The sequence below is a fragment of the Tachysurus vachellii genome, chromosome 1, assembly GCF_030014155.1.
Source record: "Tachysurus vachellii isolate PV-2020 chromosome 1, HZAU_Pvac_v1, whole genome shotgun sequence".
Lineage (NCBI taxonomy): Eukaryota > Metazoa > Chordata > Actinopteri > Siluriformes > Bagridae > Tachysurus > Tachysurus vachellii.
Window position 1 is genome coordinate 42,426,311 of NC_083460.1, and position 24,476 is coordinate 42,450,786.

General features: G+C 41.1%; 2 protein-coding genes across 2 annotated transcripts in view; one reads left to right on the plus strand and one right to left on the minus strand.

Annotated features, from left to right (window-relative positions):
• Positions 1-4,421, plus strand: part of psmd7 (proteasome 26S subunit, non-ATPase 7) — a 6,272-nt gene extending 1,851 nt beyond the window's left edge. The window contains exons 2-7 of the mRNA XM_060873600.1: positions 704-795; positions 1,858-1,950; positions 2,031-2,128; positions 2,213-2,293; positions 2,508-2,599; positions 3,756-4,421. Coding sequence (XP_060729583.1) covers positions 704-795; positions 1,858-1,950; positions 2,031-2,128; positions 2,213-2,293; positions 2,508-2,599; positions 3,756-4,212 — 913 coding nt within the window. The 3' untranslated portion in view covers positions 4,213-4,421. The remainder of the gene's footprint in view (positions 1-703; positions 796-1,857; positions 1,951-2,030; positions 2,129-2,212; positions 2,294-2,507; positions 2,600-3,755) is intronic.
• A 174-nt stretch (positions 4,422-4,595) lies between these two features.
• On the minus strand, positions 4,596-24,245 carry pkd1l2b (polycystic kidney disease 1 like 2b). Its single transcript, XM_060885717.1, has 31 exons — positions 23,927-24,245; positions 23,184-23,348; positions 21,766-21,957; positions 18,516-18,584; positions 18,296-18,423; positions 17,977-18,141; positions 17,742-17,882; positions 17,206-17,343; positions 16,994-17,112; positions 15,154-15,271; positions 14,884-15,015; positions 13,776-14,001; positions 13,509-13,699; positions 12,351-12,581; positions 12,156-12,257; positions 11,881-12,059; positions 11,633-11,779; positions 11,104-11,303; positions 10,767-10,993; positions 10,078-10,668; positions 9,879-9,981; positions 9,612-9,752; positions 9,343-9,528; positions 8,900-9,230; positions 8,215-8,348; positions 8,003-8,124; positions 7,750-7,910; positions 7,446-7,656; positions 6,309-6,410; positions 6,088-6,219; positions 4,596-4,741 (listed from the first exon to the last, which is right to left on the minus strand). Exons 1-31 carry the CDS (start codon positions 24,243-24,245, stop codon positions 4,661-4,663), a joined length of 5,484 nt encoding a protein of 1,827 aa, XP_060741700.1. The 3' UTR covers positions 4,596-4,660.
• Between the last annotated feature and the right edge of the window lie 231 nt (positions 24,246-24,476).

Sequence of the window (24,476 nt, forward strand, 5' to 3'; positions counted from 1 at the left end):
AGACACACAGAGAGAGAGAGAGACAGACACACAGAGAGAGAGAGAGACAGACACACAGAGAGAGAGAGAGACAGACACACAGAGAGAGAGAGAGACAGACACACAGAGAGAGAGAGAGACAGACACACAGAGAGAGAGACAGACAGACACACAGAGAGAGAGACAGACAGAGAGAGAGAGAGACAGACACAGAGAGAGAGAGACAGACACAGAGAGAGAGAGACAGACACAGAGAGAGAGAGACAGACACAGAGAGAGAGAGACAGACACAGAGAGAGAGAGACAGACACAGAGAGAGAGAGACAGACACAGAGAGAGAGAGACAGACACAGAGAGAGAGAGACAGACACACAGAGAGAGAGACAGACACACAGAGAGAGAGACAGACACACAGAGAGAGAGACAGACACACAGAGAGAGAGACAGACACACAGAGAGAGAGAGTCTAATACTTTTTCCTACTCACTTAACTTTAGAACATTATGCATGAGGTTTCTGTTGACAGAAGCAGAAATAGTCTGAAATGATTTCATACGAATCTTCCATCTTCTTCTGGATCTGATGTTCCTCAGTGTTTTAAATCACATCATTCTGCCATAATGACTTTGTCACATCCAGTTTAAATATGACACAGTTTTGGATTTGAGACACAGCTCATGATGTTTCACGCTGATCCCAATATCTTGTTTTTCATCACCTGCAGAATTGGAAAAGTTGGGAGCCAGAAACGAGTCGTAGGTGTGCTGCTGGGTTCTTGGCACAAAAAGGTTCTCGATGTGTCTAACAGCTTTGCAGGTCTGTGTGTGTGTGTGTGTGTCTGTCTGTCTGTCTGTCTGTCTGTCTGTCTGTCTGTCTGTCTGTCTGTCTCTGTGTGTGTGTGTTAGTGTTAATTTCGTCAGACGAGACGAAATATGTTCGTCAACAACCTTTTTTTTCATGACTAAGACGAGACGATGACGAGACTGCACCACTGTCCAAAAACGCTGACTAAGACTAAATTAACATGCATTATTGTTGACGAAAAAAGACGAGACGAAAATGTTTTGTATAAAATAAAAACTAAGATAAAATCTCTCTTCATTTTCGTCTACAATTGTCTCTGCTTTTTCATCAGCTGTTACGCCTTTAAAATATTCAGCACGAGTTCGCGGCTTCGCGCTGTTTAGTGTGTGAGTAGAAACAATTCGTCTGAGCACAAGTCCACCCTGGTCTATGCTTTTTGTGTTAAATTATAATTCCTGTCACTGCTCTTTTATTGTACATGACAGCTTATGTCCCGATGACCGGTCTTTGTATTACAATTAAAAGCAGTATCAATAAAATAAAAAATGTGATGTGCGGTCAAGTTCGAGTGAAACATGTGAAACACTTTTTTTTACTGAAATGTTTATCAGTAATAATCTCAGTAATAATGTGTTATTTTAAAAAAGACTACAATTTTATGACTAAAACTAGAATAAAATTAAAAGACTTTTAGTCGACTAAAACTTGAATAAGAGACCTTGAGTTTTCTTTTGACTAAAACTAGACTAAAATGACGAGACTTTTAGTCGACTAAAACAAAAAGATATGTGAATGACTAAATATGACTAAAACTAACAAGTACATTTGGCACAAGACTAAAACTAAGACTAAATTAAAAATAGGTGACAAAATTAACACTAGTGTGTCTGTGTCTGTCTCTGTGTCTGCCTGTCTGTCTGCCTGTGTGTCTTTCTGTCTGTCTGCCTGTGTGTGTCTGTGTCTGTCTGCCTGTGTGTGTCTGTGTCTGTCTGCCTGTGTGTCTGTCTGTGTGTCTGTAACCGTTTCAGTCCACCCCATGTTTAAAACTACACACCACTTGATACCCTTTAACAGTGCCTTTTGATGAAGACGATAAAGACGACTCGGTGTGGTTCCTGGACCACGATTACCTGGAGAATATGTATGGAATGTTTAAGAAAGTCAATGGTAAGTGCTTCATACAGTAACACATGCTGTAGTGTTAGTGATTACAGATCGGTGCATAATTGATCATCTGTCTTTTTCAGCCAGAGAACGAATAGTTGGCTGGTACCACACTGGCCCCAAACTGCACAAGAACGACATCGCAATCAACGAGCTCATGAAGCAGTACTGCGCAAACTCTGTATGTTCACTGACTAGATCATCTGGTAACATAGCACATCTTTTGACTCCTGTAACGCAGCATGTTTGGGTTTTTTTTTGATAGGTTTTAGTGATTATCGATGTGAAACCCAAAGACTTGGGCCTGCCAACTGAAGCCTACATCTCTGTGGAGGAAGTGCATGATGTAATTATTATCACTCTTTCATTATATTTATTCTGTTCCTATCTGTCACTGTCACAGCAGCAAGCTAGATGTGCTCACTACATCATCTTTTCCTCTGCATTTTAATTATTTAAACCGAGGTGATATGAGAGGATAAAATCAATATACAGATATTGTCACACTTCTCATGTCCGAGGTGTCATCTGTCGTCCTCTTCATCTTCTCTCCCCTTCAGGACGGAACCCCGACGTCAAAAACATTCGAGCACGTTACCAGTGAGATCGGAGCCGAAGAGGCCGAGGAAGTCGGCGTCGAGCATTTACTACGGTGAGCTGTACTGAGGTTTAAAGGTGGGGTCTCCGATATTTGAGAAATGCTTCTGAAAACTGTGTCGGGTCACAAAACAAAAACAAAACTAACGTGCAGCCAATGAGCAGAAAGGGGCGGGTCTTGTCAATATGGGTGGAGAGTGTTCAGTGCGCGTTTGTGCATATTCACAGATTGGAGTTTCCTGAGTCAATAACTCCTGAGCTAAACACTGTTACTACACAAAACACGGTTGTAGCTGCGTCTCTACATTACTACGATAGAAAAGAGGTGTTATTTGTGTAGTAACAGTGTTTAGCTCAGGAGTTATTGACTCAGGAAACTCCAATCTGTGAATATGTGACCAACTTCCTGCTCCTTCAGTTCTCTCCAGCGCTGGAAAGCTGATCCTATATTAACACGTCCTACTTCTTACCTTAACGTAAGTCTTTCTTCTCTTTCTTTCTTTGTTTTTATCCTCCATGTCAATGTTAAAACCGCTTTCTGCTAATGTCACACATGCGCACTGAACACTCTCTCCGCCCATATTGACAAAGACACGCCCCTTTCTGCTCATTGGCTACACGTTTGTTTTTGTTTTGTTTAGTTTGTCGTCCCGACTCGGTTTTCTGAAGCGTTTCTCAAACAACGGAGACCCCACCTTTAAGGGTTTAGTCGCTGATATCACGCTTTATTCATAGCAGGAAGTGTTTGACTCTGAAGAACAGCATTTATTTTAGTTTTATTTTCAGAAACTAAAAAGTAAGAATTTTTTCCGTTTCCTTTTAGTAAAATTTATCTAAGAGGAAAAAATAACTTTATTTTAGTAACATAAAATGGAGCTCAGCTGACTGCAATCCAGTGTTTAATAAATAAATAAATAAATAAATAAATAAATAAATAAATAAATAAATAAATAAATCCTCAGGTTGACACCAGATGGCAGCGTGTTTAGCATTTTGGGGAATTTCCTCTGCAAAATCTGGCACAAAATCTCAACAACGAGCGAGAACGAGGTTCGATCTCGTCATCGAAAACATTAAATCTAATACTCGCTGTAATATATTTTAAAATACTATAAAAATTCTCGCATTTCATTTATATAACTTTAATCTTGACCTAGCTGTATAGCCACAAATGGCTCAGGCTAAAGATGTGGACTTTTCTCATTTCACAGAGACATCAAGGACACCACTGTAGGCACTTTGTCTCAGCGCATCACTAACCAGGTCCACGGCCTCAAAGGTCTCAACTCCAAACTGTTAGAAATCAAGAGCTACCTGGAGAAGGTCGCGACAGGAAAGCTACCCATCAACCACCAGATCATCTACCAGCTGCAGGACGTCTTCAATTTGTTACCAGACGTCAACTTGCAGGAGTTCATAAAGTCCTTCTATCTCAAGACCAACGACCAGATGCTGGTGGTCTACCTGGCGTCGTTGATCCGCTCCGTGGTGGCCCTCCACAACCTCATCAACAACAAGATAGCAAACCGCGACGCAGAGAAGAAAGAGGGCCAGGAGAAGGACGACAGCAAGAAGGAGAAGAAAGAAGACAAGGACAAGGACAAAGACAAGGACAAGGACAAGGCTGATTCTGCAGCTAAGAAAGAAGACAAAAAAGAGAAGAAATGAACTTTATATCCTGACATGGACTGACACAATCTTGGCTAAAATGAGGATGTTCTGGTTTCTTCTCTGTTCCTGCTTTTTTTTAGTCAAGTATCAAATCTCTCTTTTGATAGAGAAACATCGTTGTTTTGTTCGCCGTTCTTCGTTTTTTTTGTATCCGTATCTGCTCCCATGTAATATCACTTAAAATAAAAAAGTACAACACCCAAAAACAGGTCCCATGTATTCATGGTTTTATTGATTTTACACTTTTTTGTTCACAAATAAATTGTTAAATGAAGCAAATAAAAATCACTAATAAACCCTTTTCCCAATTTTCTTTTTTTTATTAGTAGAAATTAAAGGCAAAAGTTTCTCACTGAAGAGTTTATTCATCTTTTGGCAGCTACACAAAAAGAACAGCTTTATATGAAGCAGATAACAAGGTGTAAGGAAACTTTGGTTTTCTTCATCATTTCTTCTTGACTGGAATTCCAAAGGCTCTGCATATCTTCATGATCATCAGGTCTACTATTTCCTCCTCTTCTGATGGCTGGAGGTAAAGAGATTTGATCAAAATAGCAAACTGATCGTTTAATTAGACAGGAAACAAATGTGTGCTGGAATAAAGATGATGGGATGGAGGACGGTGTTTGTGTGATTACAGCAGGAGAACTTTGGTATAATTTTAACAGAATTGAGATTATTCACTGAAGCGAGGGTCAGACTTGGGTACAGTTGTCTGTGGGATATGTAGATCATTAAGGTGTTCAAATAATTTAAAAAAAATTGTTTATAAAGCTTGTGAGAGATTCACCAGGTATCTGGATCAGACTAGAGGTGCTGATCCCTGAGCAGTTAGATATGAAGCTATGAAACCCCCTGGACTCGGCCACACATACTCCAGATCAGTTAGCATCACTTTGTTACGCCTTGTTTGGAACAGAAATCTGTGTGTCTGTCTGCCTGTGTCTCTCTCTCTCTGTCTGTGTGTGTGTGTGTATCTGTGTGTGTCTGTCTGTGTCTGCCTGTCTTTCTCTCTCTCTCTCTCTCTGTCTGTGTGTGTGTCTGTCTGTCTGTCTGCCTCTCTCTTCTCTCTGTCTGTCTGTCTGTGTCTGTGTGTGTGTGTGTGTGTGTGTGTCTGTATGTGTGTGTGTGTGTCTGTATCTGTGTGTGTCTGTATCTGTGTGTGTCTGTCTGTCTCTGTGTGTGTGTCTGTCTGTGTGTGTGTCTGTCTGTCTCTGTGTGTGTGTCTGTCTGTGTGTGTGTCTGTCTGTCTGTGTGTGTGTCTGTGTCTGTCTGTGTGTGTGTGTCTGTGTCTGTCTCTGTGTGTGTGTCTGTGTGTCTGTCTCTGTGTGTCTGTCTGTCTCTGTGTGTGTGTGTCTGTCTGTCTCTGTGTGTGTCTGTCTGTCTCTGTCTGTCTGTCTGTCTGTCTGTGTGTGTGTCTGTGTCTGTCTCTGTGTGTGTGTGTGTGTGTGTGTGTGTGTCTGTGTCTGTCTCTGTGTGTGTGTCTGTGTGTCTGTCTCTGTGTGTCTGTCTGTCTCTGTGTGTGTGTGTGTGTCTGTCTGTCTCTGTGTGTCTGTCTGTCTGTGTGTGTGTCTGTGTCTGTCTCTGTGTGTGTCTGTGTCTGTCTCTGTGTGTGTGTCTGTCTCTGTGTGTGTGTCTGTGTGTCTGTGTGTGTGTCTGTCTGTCTGTCTCTGTGTGTGTGTCTGTCTGTCTGTCTCTGTGTGTGTGTCTGTCTGTCTCTGTGTGTGTGTCTGTCTGTCTCTGTGTGTGTGGGTGTGTCTGTCTGTCTCGGTGTATGTGTCTGTCTGTCTGTCTGTCTGTGTGTGTCTGTCTGTCTGTCTGTGTGTGTGTCTGTGTGTGTGTCTCTATGAGAGGTATGTTGTTGTAAGTTACCTTGTAGTGCTTCTGCTCGTGACTGAACGCCTCAAGGACGACCGAGATGAAAAGATTCAGCACAACGAATGTCATGAACAGGACACAAGAGAGTATTAGGAATGAACCAAGAACTGGGTTCAGATTCAGGACCTACAGAATAGAGATGAGACACAAAGACAAATTAAGCTGGCAGTTGCTCAGCTAATAGTTAGAAAGATCTGGATCGAAGTGTCACCTACCTGTTCGTAATCAAATATGCCAAGCTGTAAGGCAATAATGGCTAAGGCAGAGTCTTGAAGAGTCTTGTATGTGTACAGAATCCAACCAAACAGCAAATTGCTCTAAGAAAGAAATCGTTTCAGCAATAATTAGGATTCTTTTTCTCACACATTTATCTTCAGTATTGTGGTTATGGTGGTGGTGGTTTGGAGCCTATACTGGGAACACTGGGACTGAGCCTTAATGGAGGATAAATTACACACATTCAACACTAGGGGCACTTTGGAGTCACAAATCCACCTACTATGCTGCAAAAAAATGTATTTTATTATAAATTAAAAACCAAATACAGGATTTTAATAATCCTTCTAATTTCAAGCTTTGAATTACTTACTCAATTAGATCATTTTGTTTCTTGCTATAAATAAATGCTTAACATTTTACAAAATCTTCTTCCAATAGATTGAGACTGTATCTGCTAAAATGAGAAATAAAAACTTTGATATATCGGTTTGGTTTCTTACTTTCCTTTCTTTTAATAAGAAATACTACATTAATTCAATTACTTTATTCACTCACTCACTCATCTTCTACCGCTTATCTGAACTACCTCGGGTCACGGGGAGCCTGTGCCTATCTCAGGCAGGCATCAAGGCATCAAGGCAGGATACACCCTGGACGGAGTGCCAACCCATCACAGGGCACACACACACACACACACATTCACTCACGCAATCACACACTACGGACAATTTTCCAGAGATGCCAATCAACCTACCATGCATGTCTTTGGACCGGGGGAGGAAACCGGAGTACCCGGAGGAAACCCCCGAGGCACGGGGAGAACATGCAAACTCCACACACACACAAGGTGGAGGCGGGAATCGAACCCCAACCCTGGAGGTGTGAGGCGAACGTGCTAACCTCTAAGCCACTGTGCCCTTATTTTATTCAAGACACTTTAAATTTAGAATTTACTTGCATGTAGGATGTTTCCAGAAAGTTGAAAAGCTAGAGGAATCCCACAAAGACAACATATAAATCTCTACAGACAGTAACCCAAGCTCAGAATCAAACTCGGTCCCCTGGATCCATACGTTAGAAAGTAATGATTTTTATATTTATCTTTGAAAGTGTGTAAGTTTTTGTATCCTCACCACAATGGAGTAGGCTAGAACCATGATGATTAGGACCACGATGAAGCTGGAGATGTCATTCCAGGCTCGTCGCAGCGTGCAGGTGATCAAGTTGAGTTTGGAGTTGAGGCGCATCAGATGCCACATTTTGACAGTTGCCATAAGAATCAGGAAAGCCAAAATGTTCCCCAGACATGAGTCTGCTGAGGCTGTGCTGTAGAAGCTTGGGAATCTAGTGCAAAAAAAAAAAAAAACAAGAAAGGAACTCTTGAAATGTTCTGTTTTGCATGTCGATCTTGATACAAATGCGTCCTCGTCGACTCACTGGTCCTTGTGCTCCTGAAAATACTTCAGTTCTTGGTTTCCCTGAACGGTTCTGTTGATAATTGCACCCACTGCAGCCAAACTTAAAAGAATGATTGCTAGCTCTAAAAGGTTATACTTGCTCCTGAAGTACTGCAGTTTCTCTTGCTTGATCTTCTTGATCTGTCCAAACAAACATATACTTAGTTTCTGATTTAATTCGACAGTGATTTTTTTTTACAATCATTTATATTTACAATAAAAAGAGAGCTTACCTGCAAAATCATATAATAGAGAATGAAAAGGAAATAAATGACCTCAGACGCCACTATATTAATTCCATCCGTGGTCTCATAAAGACGTAACGTTTGCAGGTTGCTTCTGTATTGGAACGCTCCTGTAAAAACGTATACAACATATAGACATCCTCTTTTTAACATAGCTTTCTGTATTTTAAATAATATTATAGTAGAATTCTTTTCCTTACCCACTGCAGTGGTTTCTAGCATCAGTGTTACAATACAGAAGAGGTTGACGTTTGCGTTGTATACTGTGAACTCAATGAAGATCGCTCGTGTGTATACATCTAACCATGTGTTGTTAAACAGGTACTGTAGCATGCTGTAAAGAGAGTGAGAGAGAGAACTGGAATCCATCTGTCGATCTATTTTCTGTACTGTAGTGTATTTTACGCAGGGTCTCAGGGAGCCTGGAATCTATCCCATTGGTGATCAGGGCTTAAGTTTGGGCACACATTGGACAGGGTGCCAATCTAATACATGGCACAATCACACACTCATACACCACAAACTATTCAGAGATGCCAGTTAGCCTACAACGCATGCCTTTGGACTGTGGGAAGAACCTGGAGAACATGGTCTCATTTAGAATGGTCACAAAATTTTGGGGCTTCCTCCTGGTTCTCCAGCTTCTTCCCACATTCTAATACATTTTGAGGTTGAACAGATAATATTTTCTAAAACATATCTGTTCAACCTCAAAAATGTGTTAGAATTTGATTACATTCCTAAGACAAGACATCTATTTCCAGTAATCAAAAGACTCTCTGGACTTTCAATCCTCTGAGTACCCATAATTTGTTAAGGTTAACTAGTGTGTTACACAGATATGCACACACATCTTGTTATAGATCATCTTGAGGATGTTTTCACCTGCTTGCTTGCTCTGGGTCAAGACCCATGTCCAGTACAAAACCTCCACCTCTGTAGAAAGCCATTGTGCCCCAGATAGGGTTTCCCTTGAGTTTAGACTGGGTTTGGTATTGCCAGGACACAAGGAGGGTTTCAGTCATATTTACATCCCTTGAACTATTCCAGCCTGGACCATAGGAGCCCATATCTTCGATATTCCACGAGTATGGTGCATTACAATCATGAACAAGATGTTTCATGGCTTTAGGAATTCTGCACGAGTCCTTGTTCACTCGAATCTGCCGAAGACGCGCACTTCCCACAAGCTTTGAGTTTCCATCTGTGATGAAGCCTGAGATGGTGGAAATGAAACAGATTAGAGATTAAAGCCTTAATCGAGCATAGTATTTTTCAAGCAATGCATTTGTCCCAACCACTCTTTCGTATTGAGGCGGAGACAAAACCTGGACGTTGTCCGTAGAGATTGCCGATGAGGACGCCGTTTGCCCAACGGAACACGTCACCAGCGCTCATGCTGTCAGTGATACCATTGCTGAAACTCTGCTGAATGTGTTGAGTGAGATAATAAGCATTTGGATCACGCTGACCGTACGTAGCCAGGAGTAGTACGCACAGAAACACTAGGTAAACTGTGTAGAAAACAAACATGTTTAAACTGCCTGTTCATTTCATCTGTAATAAAGTAGAATCAAATCGTGTCGTTTCGTCTTACTGATGATTTCTTTGATTAAAGCAATAGCTTTCTGATTTTTTAAATAGTTTCTCTTCATTTTCTCAATGTCACTAGCTGGAGGAGGCTGGTAGAAGCTGCATGTGCTATCCCTTCTGGAAATTCGGATATCATCAGGATCCTCTGTAGACAGGAGCATAGCTTTTATTTTTTTAGTTTTATTTTTGTATATAAAGCCTTAAAGAGACGATGAATTAGTAGGAAAATATTAGGCATTGTTTAAAATATTACGGTACGTTCTGCAGGTACCTGAGTAGGTAAGTGTCATGTCCTTTAACACAGAAAAATAATTCTCATCGTTACTTTCAATATTTTTCACCACTAGAGCAAAGAAGATCGCAAATCCTAGGACCTGAAATATACAAGGTATAGATACGGTACAAATGATTCAGAGTAAAAGTCGAGGTAATTAAAAGTAGTGAAATTAAAAAGATGAAGTGTGTCTTACTTTTATAGGCTGGGTGACGAACAAACTCTCAAAGAACGAGACCGAGATAGAAATGAGCCAGCTGATGGATCGGTCTTTTCCGTATGTCAGCCCGTACATCATGGTGAAGTATGCTGACACGCCGCTAGTTGCCGCAACGAGAAACCAACCCACAAACACAAACCACCAGGGGAAGCCTTTCTGGAAACAATTTTTCTTTTTCTCTTCTTCAGTGTCAGCAATAACGGCCTGGTTGCCCATAGGGTTGGAGTAAAGATAGGGCTCGAGCAGTTGTTTTATACCTTGGACCTGAAGCACAGCCTGAATATAGCTCTCTGGCTTCGGGAATTTTGACGGACCCAACAGCCTCAGCTCTTTTTCTAAATTCCGGAGCTGTTTGTAGAGATAGTGCCGATATAGCTTGTATACAAAGAGCGGATCGTTTTCCGTATCGTCTCCGTAAACTTTGCTAACAGTGAAATTCTGCTGGCGGATGATGTCTTCCAGGACAAACAATAAAGTGCTGATGTCTGTTGTTTCAGATTCCTGGGCTGCATTCGGAACAGGACACTTCATTGCCTTAGCCAGGGCACTAACTATTTTCTTTAACTCCTGAGAAACAATCATTTTTAATTTTTAGATATTAGGCATTGATTTCATTAAACAGCTTAGGTCAGCATGTGAAGTTCTGATTATTAAAACAGACTCACTTTAACAACAATCTCGATAGTGATGTCGGTCTGAATGCGCCATTTCTCTGCAAGTTTTTTCTCTTGCTTAGGGGACCCAGATTTGGAGTCCTGAATTATTGCCACGTCTTTCTTTTTCCGTGGCCGGGTGCTTCTGAATATGGTCACAATCAAGAGGTTGACAGGGAACATAATAATCGAACTCTGGACACCGATCATCACTTGCTGTATGTTGAAGCTTATTGTGCCTTCAGGTAAAGAAAGATACTTCAAAATACATCCACTCATAGCAAGCGGTTTAATATTGCTACCAGAATCTGAATTACATAAAAAGTCTAATATCATTAGATATCAGTACCTAAATTCATGTTTTGCTCAGCAGGGCTTTTGGGAACCCCCCAGAACATGATGCTGGTTAACATGGTGCAGAGAAGCAGGGAGAAACAGCAAGAGAGGCGCTGCACTCGAGTGAAACTACTGTTCGCAGGTCGATTTAAGACAGAGTACCAGATGTGGCCATCACACAAGTCTTTTGCTGTCTTGGTGAAAAAGATATTGCTGGAGGCGGGGGATGGAAAGGAAGAGATTTTAGAATGGGGCGACATTATCTTGGTTAATGTTAAGTTAAACCCAGAAGCTATCCTGGGAACATTGAACACAAGCCTGGAAAAGCAATTTAGACTGATCAACCAACTTGTATTTGTTTAACATTTGGGAACCCAAAGGAACCCTAACCCTAACCCTAACCCTATGCACACATGGCAATGAACATCCAGGTCAAAGCCCGAAGGATCCTGAAAGTGTGAGGCAGCAATAATACCTACTGCACAAATCCATGATGGATATTCTTATTAGAAATGTTCTTTGGAGAAAATGACGCTACTCACTGGAAACCTTTCAACTCGGTCTCAGATGCTATAGGGAACACCTTGTCCAGAGTGCAATCCCCTAAATCGATGGCCAGCCATGAGTTACACAAGAAATTCCATAGCTGTCCGGTCTCCAGATCCTGCACCATCACCCTATTGACATACCTGATAAATAGAAATTGTGTTTTGACTATAAGAGATCAAACTTCAGGGGTAATGCTATAATCAACAAGATGATTCGAGAAAGACAAATCTGTTTACTCTACCAGTCAGGATGCTCGCCCGAGTTGTCATGCCACAACCTGATGCTCTGCAGGTCTCCAAGTGAAAAAGGAGTGGTGAGTATAAATATGTCCACCCCTCCCCTAGTAAAGACAGTTTTTTCTGGATCAGTCAGATGATGAGGCTTACTCTCCCAAATGGTGCCTGTTAACGTCAGCGTAACCTGCGAGTGCGACAATACAACTGAAATATTATGTAAATCATACAATATCAATCATAGACCTGCTACTGTAATAAAGAAGGAAATGTGAATACTGACGTGAGACGTGGTGGCAGCTCCAAAGCGATGACCTGTGGTGACTGCTACCAAGTAACGGTATTCAGCCAATGGGTCATTATCCTCCAGCACTGTGATTCTCACCTTCAACATGACATCACAAGAGAACTGATATACAGTTTGCTCTTTTTTTAGGTTATGGTTAGATGTAAAACAGCACTATATTGATGGCTATACCTTTATCTTGTCCTGAAGGTCTTTCCTGCGTGCCCATATCACCGTTATAAAATACGTCAGGAATATGGCACCAACAAAACACACAACCACAGGGTTGTTGGCAAATGTGGAAAAAAGCTGAGCAGTTTGAGACACGTCAACCGTGTTGGGCATGACAAAGAAGGAGCTCCCAAAAGAAGTCAGGTGAGTGCACAGGCACTGAGTGACCTGTGATGTGGTCTGAGGGCCAACCTGAAAATTAGAAGTACTCATGAGAACAAAAACATACTAAGAGCTTGGCTTGAAAAAGATGATCCTACACAACATCACAACAGTCCTGGAGCCTATCCCAGAGGGCTCGGGGCACAAGTTGAACAGGGTGCTAATACGTCGTAGGGCACAAACATACACACCCATTAACACATTACAGACAAATTAGAGATGCCAATCTACCTACAATGCATTTCTTTGGATTGTGGAGGAAACCGGAGGACCTTGAGGAAAAGCCAGAAGCATATCGTCACTGTCAGACGGAATCCTCGTATCTCCAAAACCGTTATTTTTCAGGAAATTAAAAAAACGCCGTACCTTATCTGCAGTGCACAGGGTTTAGTCCGCGTTGCAGTGGATTGTCTTGCGCTAAATTCCTGTCCTCAGACGAGCACCAGAACTAGCGGGGGTCAAGATTTTTTTTTCTTTGAGCCCAGTGTTTTGAAGACATTTACCTCAGAAGACGTGTTGATTCGTTGCGACTCTTCTTGAGGAGAAATATGCCGTGAAGCTCTCCCACGGAGTGAGGAAGAGGTGGACAGTTGAAGTGTCCAATGGAGTTATGAGATTTGCGCTCAAGCTATTTTCAAAACTTTAGATTGGTTAATAACTTGTAAAAATAACAGACCCACGTGGGGACTGACCAATAGCATCGATATGTGAAAAAATATGAAATTGACCAAATTTGGACATACGAGGTTTCCGCCCGACAGCGACGATATGGACGACATTGATATCGAACCCCTGGAGATTTGAGGCAATTGTGCTAACCCTTAGTAACCTCTTTAAATAGATTAGATTTTGGATTTTGTTAAAACTGAGCACAACATCATTACTGATCATGGTGATTTCTTTTCCATACCTTGAAGATCATAAAACAAGCGCATGCCAAGTTGTCCTGTAACTCACCCTACAGCCATATGTACTCCAGCTGCTGTTCTGCTCACTCCAGTACTTGCAGGTAGCAGCAATTGATGTGACAAACACTGATGCATTTGAGGAATTCACCCCCGGTGGTACAATAGGCCTCACTAGCAGATAGTACACGCCCACGTTTAGTTCTACATCCTTGGGATTCAGCACCCACGTATACCCATCCACTGTAGAGAAATACAGGTAAAAATCTTTATTCACCACTCTTATTCATTATGTTAAAACAACGGTAAAACAGTCCACCTTGTGAGTCTCCTGATTGAGGGAACTGGGTCTTGGCCACATATGTGGTGTCATTAGGATAGTATTGAAAGCCTAGATTTAACATCAAAGATGTGTTATCTGAAGGCTCCAGTTTCAGGACCAGAGAGATGTTTGGCGCAGTCACGTTGATGCCCATAGTGCTGTAACTTGTCAGGTTCAGAAATGTTTTGTTCGTAGCCACATCACCTTCTTGTGGTAAGAGAATCTAGAACCAGGAAGACACAGTTATAAACTCAATGTACAAAGGTATCTTCAGTACACATTTTATCCTGGTGAGGATACCAATGGATGCAAGGACTGAGTAGAATACAAACTGCACCTTCAACACAACTTCCTATTCATAAATTACCCGAAGCCATTTTACACACTGAATCATTGTGAAGTCTTGCCAGTTTCACTGAAATTACTATTTCGGTGTTCTTACACATTTAACCTTTGCCTGGATTAGCCATGTATTGCTGTGTTTGGCCTTTGCCTGTTTTTACATGGAATTTTAGATTATTGTCTGTCTTTTAATCCTTGGGATACCCCCTGGATGAGACACTAAACATTTATATGTAAGGGGAATTTACAATCATTCATTTTCTACCACTTATCCGAACTACCTCGGGTCACGGGGTCTCAGGCGTCATCGGGCATCAAGGCAGGATACACCCTGGATGGAGTGCCAACCCATCACAGGGCACACACACACACACTCTCATTTCACTCACACAATCACACACTACGGACAATTTTCCAGAGATGCCAATCAACCTACCATGCATGTCTTTGGACCAGGGGAGGAAACCGGAGTACCTGGAGGAAACCCCCGAGGCACGGGGAGAACATTCAAACTCCACACACACAAGGCGGAGGCGGGAATCGAACCCCCAACCTTGGAGGTGTGAGGCGAACGTGCTAACCACTAAGCCACCGTGCCCAACAATTTACAATCACCATTCCACAATTCCATATTTTAGCATGTGTGAGGAAACCAGACAACCCTGAGGAAGAATAGATGCTATATGGAGCTTAATATAAACAGAAAACTAGCACATATATGAAATAATGGCTTTTCATTATAGTGATACGTGAGGATTTTTACCTCAATTTCCTCACTGAGATTTTCCACTGGAAAAGTAGAGCCATCATCCCTGGTAAGTGAGAGACTCCCAACTTTTCCACTAATATCTTTGTCTTTGTTCCAAGCATAAGGGTTTATCCCAAAGCTAATCATCTGTGACCGTATAAGAAGGACATGATTAAGTTACAAAAATAATCAGAAGTTCAGTATTTTTGCTTAAAAGTAGAAAAACAGTTTTATATGTGATACAGGACATGAACACAGAACAGAAGCAAATCAGAGGAAACTCACACGTAAATTCACCGTCTCATTTGAAGGAATCAAATCTGAAACTGAAGCTGGAAGTGTAAAGGCAGCTGAAGTGTTCCCAGTACTGATCAGCAACTTATGGAGATTATCTGGTGTCACTCTAGAACAGGGAAAATGTGAACAAAACTCTGTCACACCTTTTTTGCTCAGCTTTCCCTGCTTACCTTCATGCTCTCTATGCACCTCTAAGTACTGGCATTACTAAGGAAAACTTCTCATGTCAAGTCAAGTCAAGTCAAGAAGCTTTTATTGTCATTTACACCATATCTAACTGTTACAGTGACATGAGACGACGTTTCTCCAGGATCATGAAGCTACATAAAACACACACAGAGCTATAAGGACTTAGTAAGTTAGTCCTAGATACATAAAGTGTATCTGTACAACCTGGTGTACACAGTGTAGGACAAGATAAACAAGACAGACAAGACAGTGCAGGACAAAAGACAGTCAGGACAAAAGACAGTGCAGGACCAGACAAACAAGACAGACAAGACAGTGCAGGACAAAAGACAGTGCAGGACAAGACAGACAAGACAGACAAGACAGTGCAGGACAAAAGACAGTGCAGGACAAAAGACATTGCAGGACATGACAAACAAGACAGACAAGACAGTGCAGGACAAAACACAGTGCAGGACAAAAGACAGTGCAGGACAAGACAAACAAGACAGACAAGACAGTGCAGGACAAAAGACAGTGCAGGACAAGACAGACAAGACAGTGCAGGAAAAAAGACAGTGCAGGACAAAAGACAGTGCAGGACCAGACAAACAAGACAGACAAGACAGTGCAGGACAAAAGACAATGCAGGACAAGACAAACAAGACAGACAAGACAGTGCAGGACAAAAAACAGTGCAGGACAAAAGACAGTGCAGGACAAGACAAACAAGACAGACAAGACAGTGCAGGACAAAAAACAGTGCAGGACAAAAGACAGTGCAGGACAAAAGACAGTGCAGGACAAGACAAACAAGACAGACTAGACAGTGCAGGACAAAAGACAGTGCAGACAAAAAGTTACAAGACAATACAAAAAGTACAAAAGACAATAAACAGTAAACAGAGACCGCGCCGACCGACCAGAGTAAATACTGTGTGTGAATACTGAATGTTCACACAATATTTCGTGCAGTAACATCAGAATAAACAGTTTCTTAGCAGCAGGTCCTTGGGATAATATATAGAATTGTGTAAAAAACAGCAAATGACTGAGATATTGTGCAGTATGTGCAAAAACAGCTGAAATGTTGGACAGTTTGTGCAAAACAGCAGAAAAGTGTGTAAAACAGCATGTAAACAGTTTGATGTGTCAGTGTGTGTGTTTTGTGTGGGTCTGTGCAGTCCATACAGGTGTGTGTGTGTGTGTTGTGCTCAGTACAGTTCAGTTTAGTTATTGAGAAGTCTGATGGCTTGTGAGAAGAGACTGTTACACAGTCTGGTCGTGAGGCCCGAATGCTTCGGTACCTTTTTCCAGACCTTTTTCATGTATATTCATATCTATACAACTCATTTCTATTTTTCAATCACAGTTTTGCCTTCGCCAGGTTTGCTGTCAGAATGGTGACGGATAAAATGTGGCAATTTTGATTTTTCAGTTCTAATCCTGTCGCTATCTCTGTCCTGTCCTCGGTTTGTTACTTGGTTTAGCATGGTTTGTCTTTGCCCTTTATTATGGTCAGTGTCATAGTTGATTTCTAGCCAGTCCCAAGTATTTAAGTTAAAATATTCTCTGAATAGGAGAACGGCCCATTGCACGGCACAACGTGTTCCTACTCGTGTGTTTTTTGGAAAAAGTCTTGTACTTTAATATAGCTTACCTGTTAACATATAGATTAATCAGTGGTGTAGTGACTAACTTTGGCTCTGTGTTTATCGTTTTATTAATGAGCATGGCGCTCTGTATTTGGTTTAATAACGTTATTATTGTTCCAGAGATCTGAAAAAGAAGAGACATCTGTTAGAACTGCTGAACATCACATCAGTCTCGGCTTGATGGTTGTTTTTTAGACAGGTAGTTTGTTGTTGGTACCTGTTTGTCTGAGTCTGCAGTAAGTTTGAGGAGAATACTGGAGGATGAAACAAGAGGCAAAACTGCGCTGTCCACTTCATACCCATCGGACAGACATAGTTTCTTACTAATTTTGTCAATAACACAGGCTGCTTCCATCTGTGGATAAAAAAACAGGTCAGAAAAGCTAAGAAAGGAAGTGAAAGTGACATACGACTAAGTGCGGTGACCCGTACTCAGAATTCGTTCTCTGTGTTTAACCCATCCAAAGTGGACACACACAGCAGTGAACACACACACACAGACACCGTGAACACACACCCGGAGCAGTGGGCAGCCATTTATGCTGCGGCACCCGGGGACCAGTTGGGGGGGTTCGGTGCCTTGCTCAAGGGCACCTCAGTCGTGGTATTGCCGGCCCGAGAATCGAACCCACAACCTTAGGGTTAGGAGTCAAACTCTCTAACCATTAGGCCATGACTTCCCCCATAATACTGTGTAAGAAATACTGCGTATTCACAGTTTTTCACAATTAACATAGTTAACATAGTTAATACCTCAGATTTTTTTGTCTGCTGCTGTTCGAGTGAGACAAGGCTTAGGATAGTGGAAGCAATGTCGGTCATATCACTGTCAATAAAGGTTGTACATTCCCGGGACACCACAGCACACAAAGTTTGAGCCATGCTCTCCACTAGCTTTAGAAAGAAATAATGGAGGTGAGGAAAGATGCTCACACCAGAATTTGAAATGTTCTCAACACATTTTAATTAATGCAGAAAATCTTGCTACCTTTTGTGTTGCATTGTCGGGATAATTGCCGTTTAGGCTATCGGAAATGCTTCCAAACAACTTTGCCAACATGCCAGTTGAAAGCGACCCTTCTTTCTGCTGAGATGCAGCTTGTGACACAAGATCCTGTACAGCATCAGAACTAACATTTTTGCTGTCTGTTACCTGGAATCGGAAGATACAAAAAAGCATTTTCATCCTTGTGTATTTCTAAACGTTCCACATAGCACCATATAGATGTTTTAAAATTGCCAAAGAGCGAGTTTTGTTACTAAATCAAAAAGATCAATAATATTAGCACTAAAAACATAATACTGACTTGAACTTGGAGTGTATTCCTGATCGTCTGACCAGCCTTATTCTTAATGTTGACTATCAGCTCATATACACCCTGAGGAAGGAACAGGTTCGGCATGATCTTCTGATTGCCACTATACACAAAATCACCTGCAGAAATAGGATGAAATAACAGGTCATTCTTTCAATAATAATAATAACTAGACTTAAGCCTGTAATAATAAGAGGAGGTCTGTTCTCACCATTAGAGGTTTTCAGGTAGAATCCGCAAAGCATATAAGAGCAAAAATTTGGGTCTATGTTGCACGTGACTTTGAAGGGAGTGAAAATATTACCACTGGAAGGAGAAATCTGACAGATAGGTGTGGGTTGTGTCGTTTCTGTTGTTGTTCCTGTTGTTTTTGTTGTTCCTGTTGTTTTTGTTGTTCCTGTTCTTGTTGTTCCTGTTGTTCCTGTTCTTGTTGTGGATGAATTTTGTGTGGGTGTTTGTGGGCTATCTGTGGATGTACTTGGTATGTTGATTGACGGGAATTGAATATTGTAGCAATCATAACCTAACTTTTCACTTTTATAACCTGCAAGAAATAAAGAATAAATAATTGTATCATAATAATTAGCAAAAATAAATGTTATAGAAAACTTATAGAAAAATTCATACCTTCGAGTACAATAGTGATGCCTTTTGTAAAGTTTAGCAAAAACGCACTTGAAGCATTATAAATTTCATTTTTTCCAAGACTGGCACTCAGACGTATAGTAGCACTACTGTCGTCTTTATCGCATGGAGTCACAATAGTCTAAAATAAGAATAAAGTGATACTGATATGTGTTATGTTAATAATAATTTATAAAATATATGAAAAGCACTTAACATTTCAGAAATTCTTGAAAAGCTATTTATAATTTTATACATGATCATTTAGATGTCAGGAATAATTAATCATTTTAAATGTGAAAATATTATAGTAGTTCTAAACTTACTGGACCATCCCACTGTACGTAATACCATTCACCGTTCTCCACATCTTTGTCCACTTTTAGTATAATGTCCAAACCAGGAACTATTTTTTTATCACAGTTTTTAACACAACTGATAAATAAAAAAAAATGAAATGCTGTAGTTAATGTGATATCAGTGCATTAATAAGGAGTGAGAGGAGAAAGCCAATAAAAAGACATAAAATAATAAGAAATAATAAGCCAATGTCTTACTCGATTTTGATGTCGTCATCATAGTAGTCCCTGAGATCCTTACAAGAGCAGGAATTTTGGTTCAGCTCTCTTTTAAACTTTCACCATGAGAAGGTAAAGAGTTAGAAAATGAATAGGACATTTTGTAATGCAATGAGACACAAATTATTTAATACATTATTTGAGATTATACTGAATTTAGCTTAATTCATTGAGTGTGTACCTGCGAAGAGCTTTTGTTTTCATTTGAAGATGAGTCTACATTTAAAAAAGTAAAATAAATAATGTACATTTAGTCAAAATTGAAAAACTTTCTATGAACAAGTGATAAGGGTTTGTGCACATGAGGATAAACTAAATATTGCAAGGCATGTGGCATATTTCATGTAAAACATACACACACACACACACACACTCACACACACACACACACACACACACACACACACACACACACACACACACACACACACACACACACACACACACACTCCCACACACACACACACACACACACTCCCACACACACACACACACACACACACACTCCCACACACACACTCCCACACACACACACACACACACACTCCCACACACACACTCCCACACACACACTCACACACACACACACACACACACACACACTCCCCCCCACACACACACACACACACACACTCCCACACACACACACACACACACACTCCCACACACACACTCCCACACACACACACACACACACACACACACACACTCCCACACACACACTCCCACACACACACTCCCACACACACACACACACACACTCCCACACACACACACACACACACACACTCACACACACACACACACACACACACACTCCCACACACACACACACACACACACTACCACACACACACTCCCACACACACACACACACACTCCCACACACACACACACTCCCACACACACACTCCCACACACACACACACATACACTCCCACACACACACACACTCCCACACACACACACACACACACACACACACACACACACACACACACAAACACACACACACACACACTCCCACACACACACACTCCCACACACACACTCCCACACACACACACACACTCCCACACACACACACACACTCCCACACACACACACTCCCACACACACACACACACACACACTCCCACACACACTCCCACACACACACTCCCACACACACACACACACACACACTCCCACACACACACACACACACACTCCCACACACACTCCCACACACACACTCACACACTCCCACACACACACACACACACACACACACACTCACACACACACACACACACACACACTCACACACACACACCCACATCCAAACACACACACACATTATACAAAAAGCTAATTCTATAGAATGGTTCTATTCACTACTTTTCTTTTAGACATATTTGACAAAGAAGCCACATTACATAAAACACCTGAGATGCCATTAATAAAGAAAAAACATATCCTAATATCTAAACAGCAGGTTTATTCATGCCTTAGAACATAAAAAGAAGCATGTAGAGCTCTAACCATTTCTGCAGAGATATTTTACAAACAGGTAACTTCCCAGTTGTGGACAAGGCTTTCCAAATCCTGGTGCATCTGCAGGAATCTTGCAAACTTGTTGGCCATTGCAGACGGCTACGAATTAAACAGACTTACAGTCATTTGAATGAGATGATTGCATCAGACACAGTTACATAATAAGCTTTTAGTGTACACTTGATATGATGGAGGATTATCTCTTCAAATCCAAAGCGGATGATGGCCTAAAGTCAAACATCACAGGTAAATATTTGATTTTTGAATGTTGTCAATTCATCCATGCTCTTAAGAGGAATGGAGTTTTGTGAGCCATTAGGGTTGTTGAGGTTGCAAATGTATTTGCGTCACATTGTTTTTTTTTGCTGGAAGACATCTGCCCTGATGAGTAACAATAAGCCCTTTATATTCACGTGCTATTGCGGCTGTGTTTGTTTTATAATCCGTGTGGTTTGTGGGAAATTCGACACGACTAAATATGCATGAACTCAAGAACAATTCAATCCAATCAGTCACTTGGACCAATCAAACACGGGGACGCCACTGCAGTGTTTCTTGTCACTGAAAATAACACGTTTATTATTTAAGGTACATTACGTACACATTTCCAGCTAAAACACATGAACATTATTCATAATGATTGCAGTTGACTTTATCCAGGGTGACTTACATTTTTCCATTTATACAGTTGAGGGGTTTAAAAAAGGATTGAAAGGGACATACCTGATACTGCACGTGTCACGTCCACCCAGCTGCACATGTCCTGGTCAAATGTTTGTGACAGAGAATAGTTAGCAGCCATGCAGTAATACGCTGTGTTCCTGCCATAGAAGCTCTCGTTGACCGCTATGACCTGACCAGAGTCACACTGCAGCATTGAATGGTTGTCCATGCAGTCTAAACTCTGTCCCCACTCTGAAACAAGCATAATAAATGCAAATACACTTCAGAACTGAGCGAGCGTTCAGTATATCTATGAATATCGTAGAGATAAATTGGGTTTGACAAATAAGGAGGGATTTGATTTGAACATAAGACAGGAATCTGAATAAACTACACCTATATTTAGACTTACATTAATGTAGAGATGTAAGAGAAAACAAATATGCTATTCGGATTGAACGGATAATGTGCTTTAATCGGATACTACACTAAGTTATGTCACGGGTCTCCTTTCACACAGGTCCTGTATAAGCCACTAAATTTGAACATAAATGTGAGCTGGTCCTTAGTAGAAGCCTAAATCAGGCTACAAGTTTGTTTACGTTTTTGAAAATAGCACCAGGGTGATTTTTTAGGAAAAGTCCTGCGAAGGTACAAACCAAAATAAATCCTTGTGATCGGGATTCGAACCCAAAGTGGGAGTAGAGTTTAATCCAAACATGGTTATGAATATTTAGAGTAATAACAGGTACACATGATAAATCCTCACCATATTCTCATAATATCTAATGGATCAGAAAGCCATCAAAACTCAAAGAAAGGTTTATTATTAACAAACCTTCCAAGATGCCCTTTTTAAATTAAATCAGTATAGAGAATAAATTTGAATGTGAAATTCCTAATGGAACTTTTCCTAATGTAAGAATTTGTTAGAAATGAACGTTTATGGTCTCCGCCTTGTGTGTGTGGAGTTTGCATGTTCTCCCCGTGCCTCGGGGGTTTCCTCCAGGTACTCCGGTTTCCTCCCCCGGTCCAAAGACATGCATGGTAGGTTAATTGGCATCTCTGGAAAATTGTCCGTAGTGTGTGATTGTGTGAATGAATGAGAGTGTGTGTGTGTGTGTGTGCCCTGCAATGGGTTGGCACGCCATCCAGGGTGTATCCTGCCTTGATGCCCGATGACGCCTGAGATAGGCACAGGCTCCCCGTGACCCGAGGTAGTTCGGATAAGCGGTAGAAGATGAGTGAGTGAATGTTTATGATTACTGTAAGTCCCACACAACTAGAGGCATTGCAGAGCTTAATAAGCTTTTTTTTTAATGAGATGTAAATTTTCTCAGTAGCAACCTATTTGCTTTTAAACTTGAACATAATCTTTCCATTATAAAAGTGATCCAGGTTCAGTTTTCTGCCCAAAGTGGACCATGTGCCAGCGCCCCGTATCAAACTTCCGTAAATAAAATGAATGTGGCACTAACCGAACTCGCAGATGAAGTAGAACTCCTGGGTGCAGTTAGTGGTCGCTCCACATCGAAAATCAGTTTTATTAGAGATGTAGCCACAGCTGGTGTCAGGCACGGCATCTTCCACCCAGTTAGAGCAATTCCCAGTTACAGTAGATCCATTCAGCCACGTCAACAGATCTACAAATATAGCAGTTAGATTTTCCCCGCAGTCTCAGTTAGTTATTAGATCCGTCATGAATACAGTCAGAAAAATATGGAGTTCATTTGTTCGGTGAGTCCACAATTGGGGTTCCTTTTATATCGCAATGATATAGCATTTATAAAAATAAATGTAAAGTAAACATAAAAGACATTTTAATCAGATTTAATTAGATTTATTGCATGTTATTTTACCTATTAATTTTTTTATCCATCCATAAATTTTCCCGGCCCCTCTATTAAAATACATGGGCCATTATTGAAATGCGTGCAATCAGACATTGCTTAATTATCAGATTCAGGGAGTTTTTTATTCCTGAAATTTCCATTAAGAGAGCGTGTCACATTCAGGATGGCATTTACCTGTATATCTATAAGCCAACTCGCTTTTCAGTAATTGAGACTTAAATTAAAACCCATTCAAGTCAAAAATAATAAATCTGTCAATAGTCATCATTAATGTCACATGGTGGAATATGATAGGAGACATTTAGAAGGCATAAAATTGAGCAACAGTTTGGGATTTCTTTTATCCAACATTATGATCACCATCTTACCTGTAGAAACATTGGTGCTGGAGTTGAAGGACGTGGACACTAAGCCGATCCACCAGTTGTGTTCTGTCCAATTCAGATGTTTCTGGAGAAACTGTTGTGTTTCTTTGCTGCGGATGAAAACCAGATGTCCACCGCCGCGCTCACACCGGGCCTGAGCATTAACGAAGCTCAGATTCAGGTTTACAAACTCATAACATGAGCCATTAAAGGCTGTTTGGTTGTTAGGGCAGGACACGTTCTCTGTGTATTCTTCACCACAGACTGCAGGGACACTCAGGACCAACACAAGTAACAAAGCAGACAGAAGATGTCTCTCCATCTTCACCTCATCATCTGGACACTAAAATTGGCACTGCGTTGTTTTGGCTATTTTATACGGCATTAGTGACGTCAGTTTAAATAAAAAAGAGTATCTAATTCCCCCTAATGGTCATTTACTCTGCAACAAAAGACTATTTCTCTATTGTACTGTAGGTCTAATGGACTCACATTGTGTTTCTAAATCAGCTGTGTATGAGGAAGTGGTTATATAATCAGATGTAAAAGCATT

What these genes read in the sequence shown, in the direction of transcription:
- pkd1l2b (XM_060885717.1), bottom strand. Translation starts at nt 24,245, where the DNA reads ATGGAGAGACATCTTCTGTCTGCTTTGTTACTTGTGTTGGTCCTGAGT. An exon ending in AGCAGACAAAAAAATCTGAG is followed by an intron (nt 17,344 to 17,741) that starts GTATTAACTATG and finishes TTTTATCCACAG; the next exon opens with ATGGAAGCAGCCTGTGTTAT. An exon ending in ACCGAGTTGAAAGGTTTCCA is followed by an intron (nt 11,304 to 11,632) that starts GTGAGTAGCGTC and finishes CCCCGCCTCCAG; the next exon opens with CAATATCTTTTTCACCAAGA.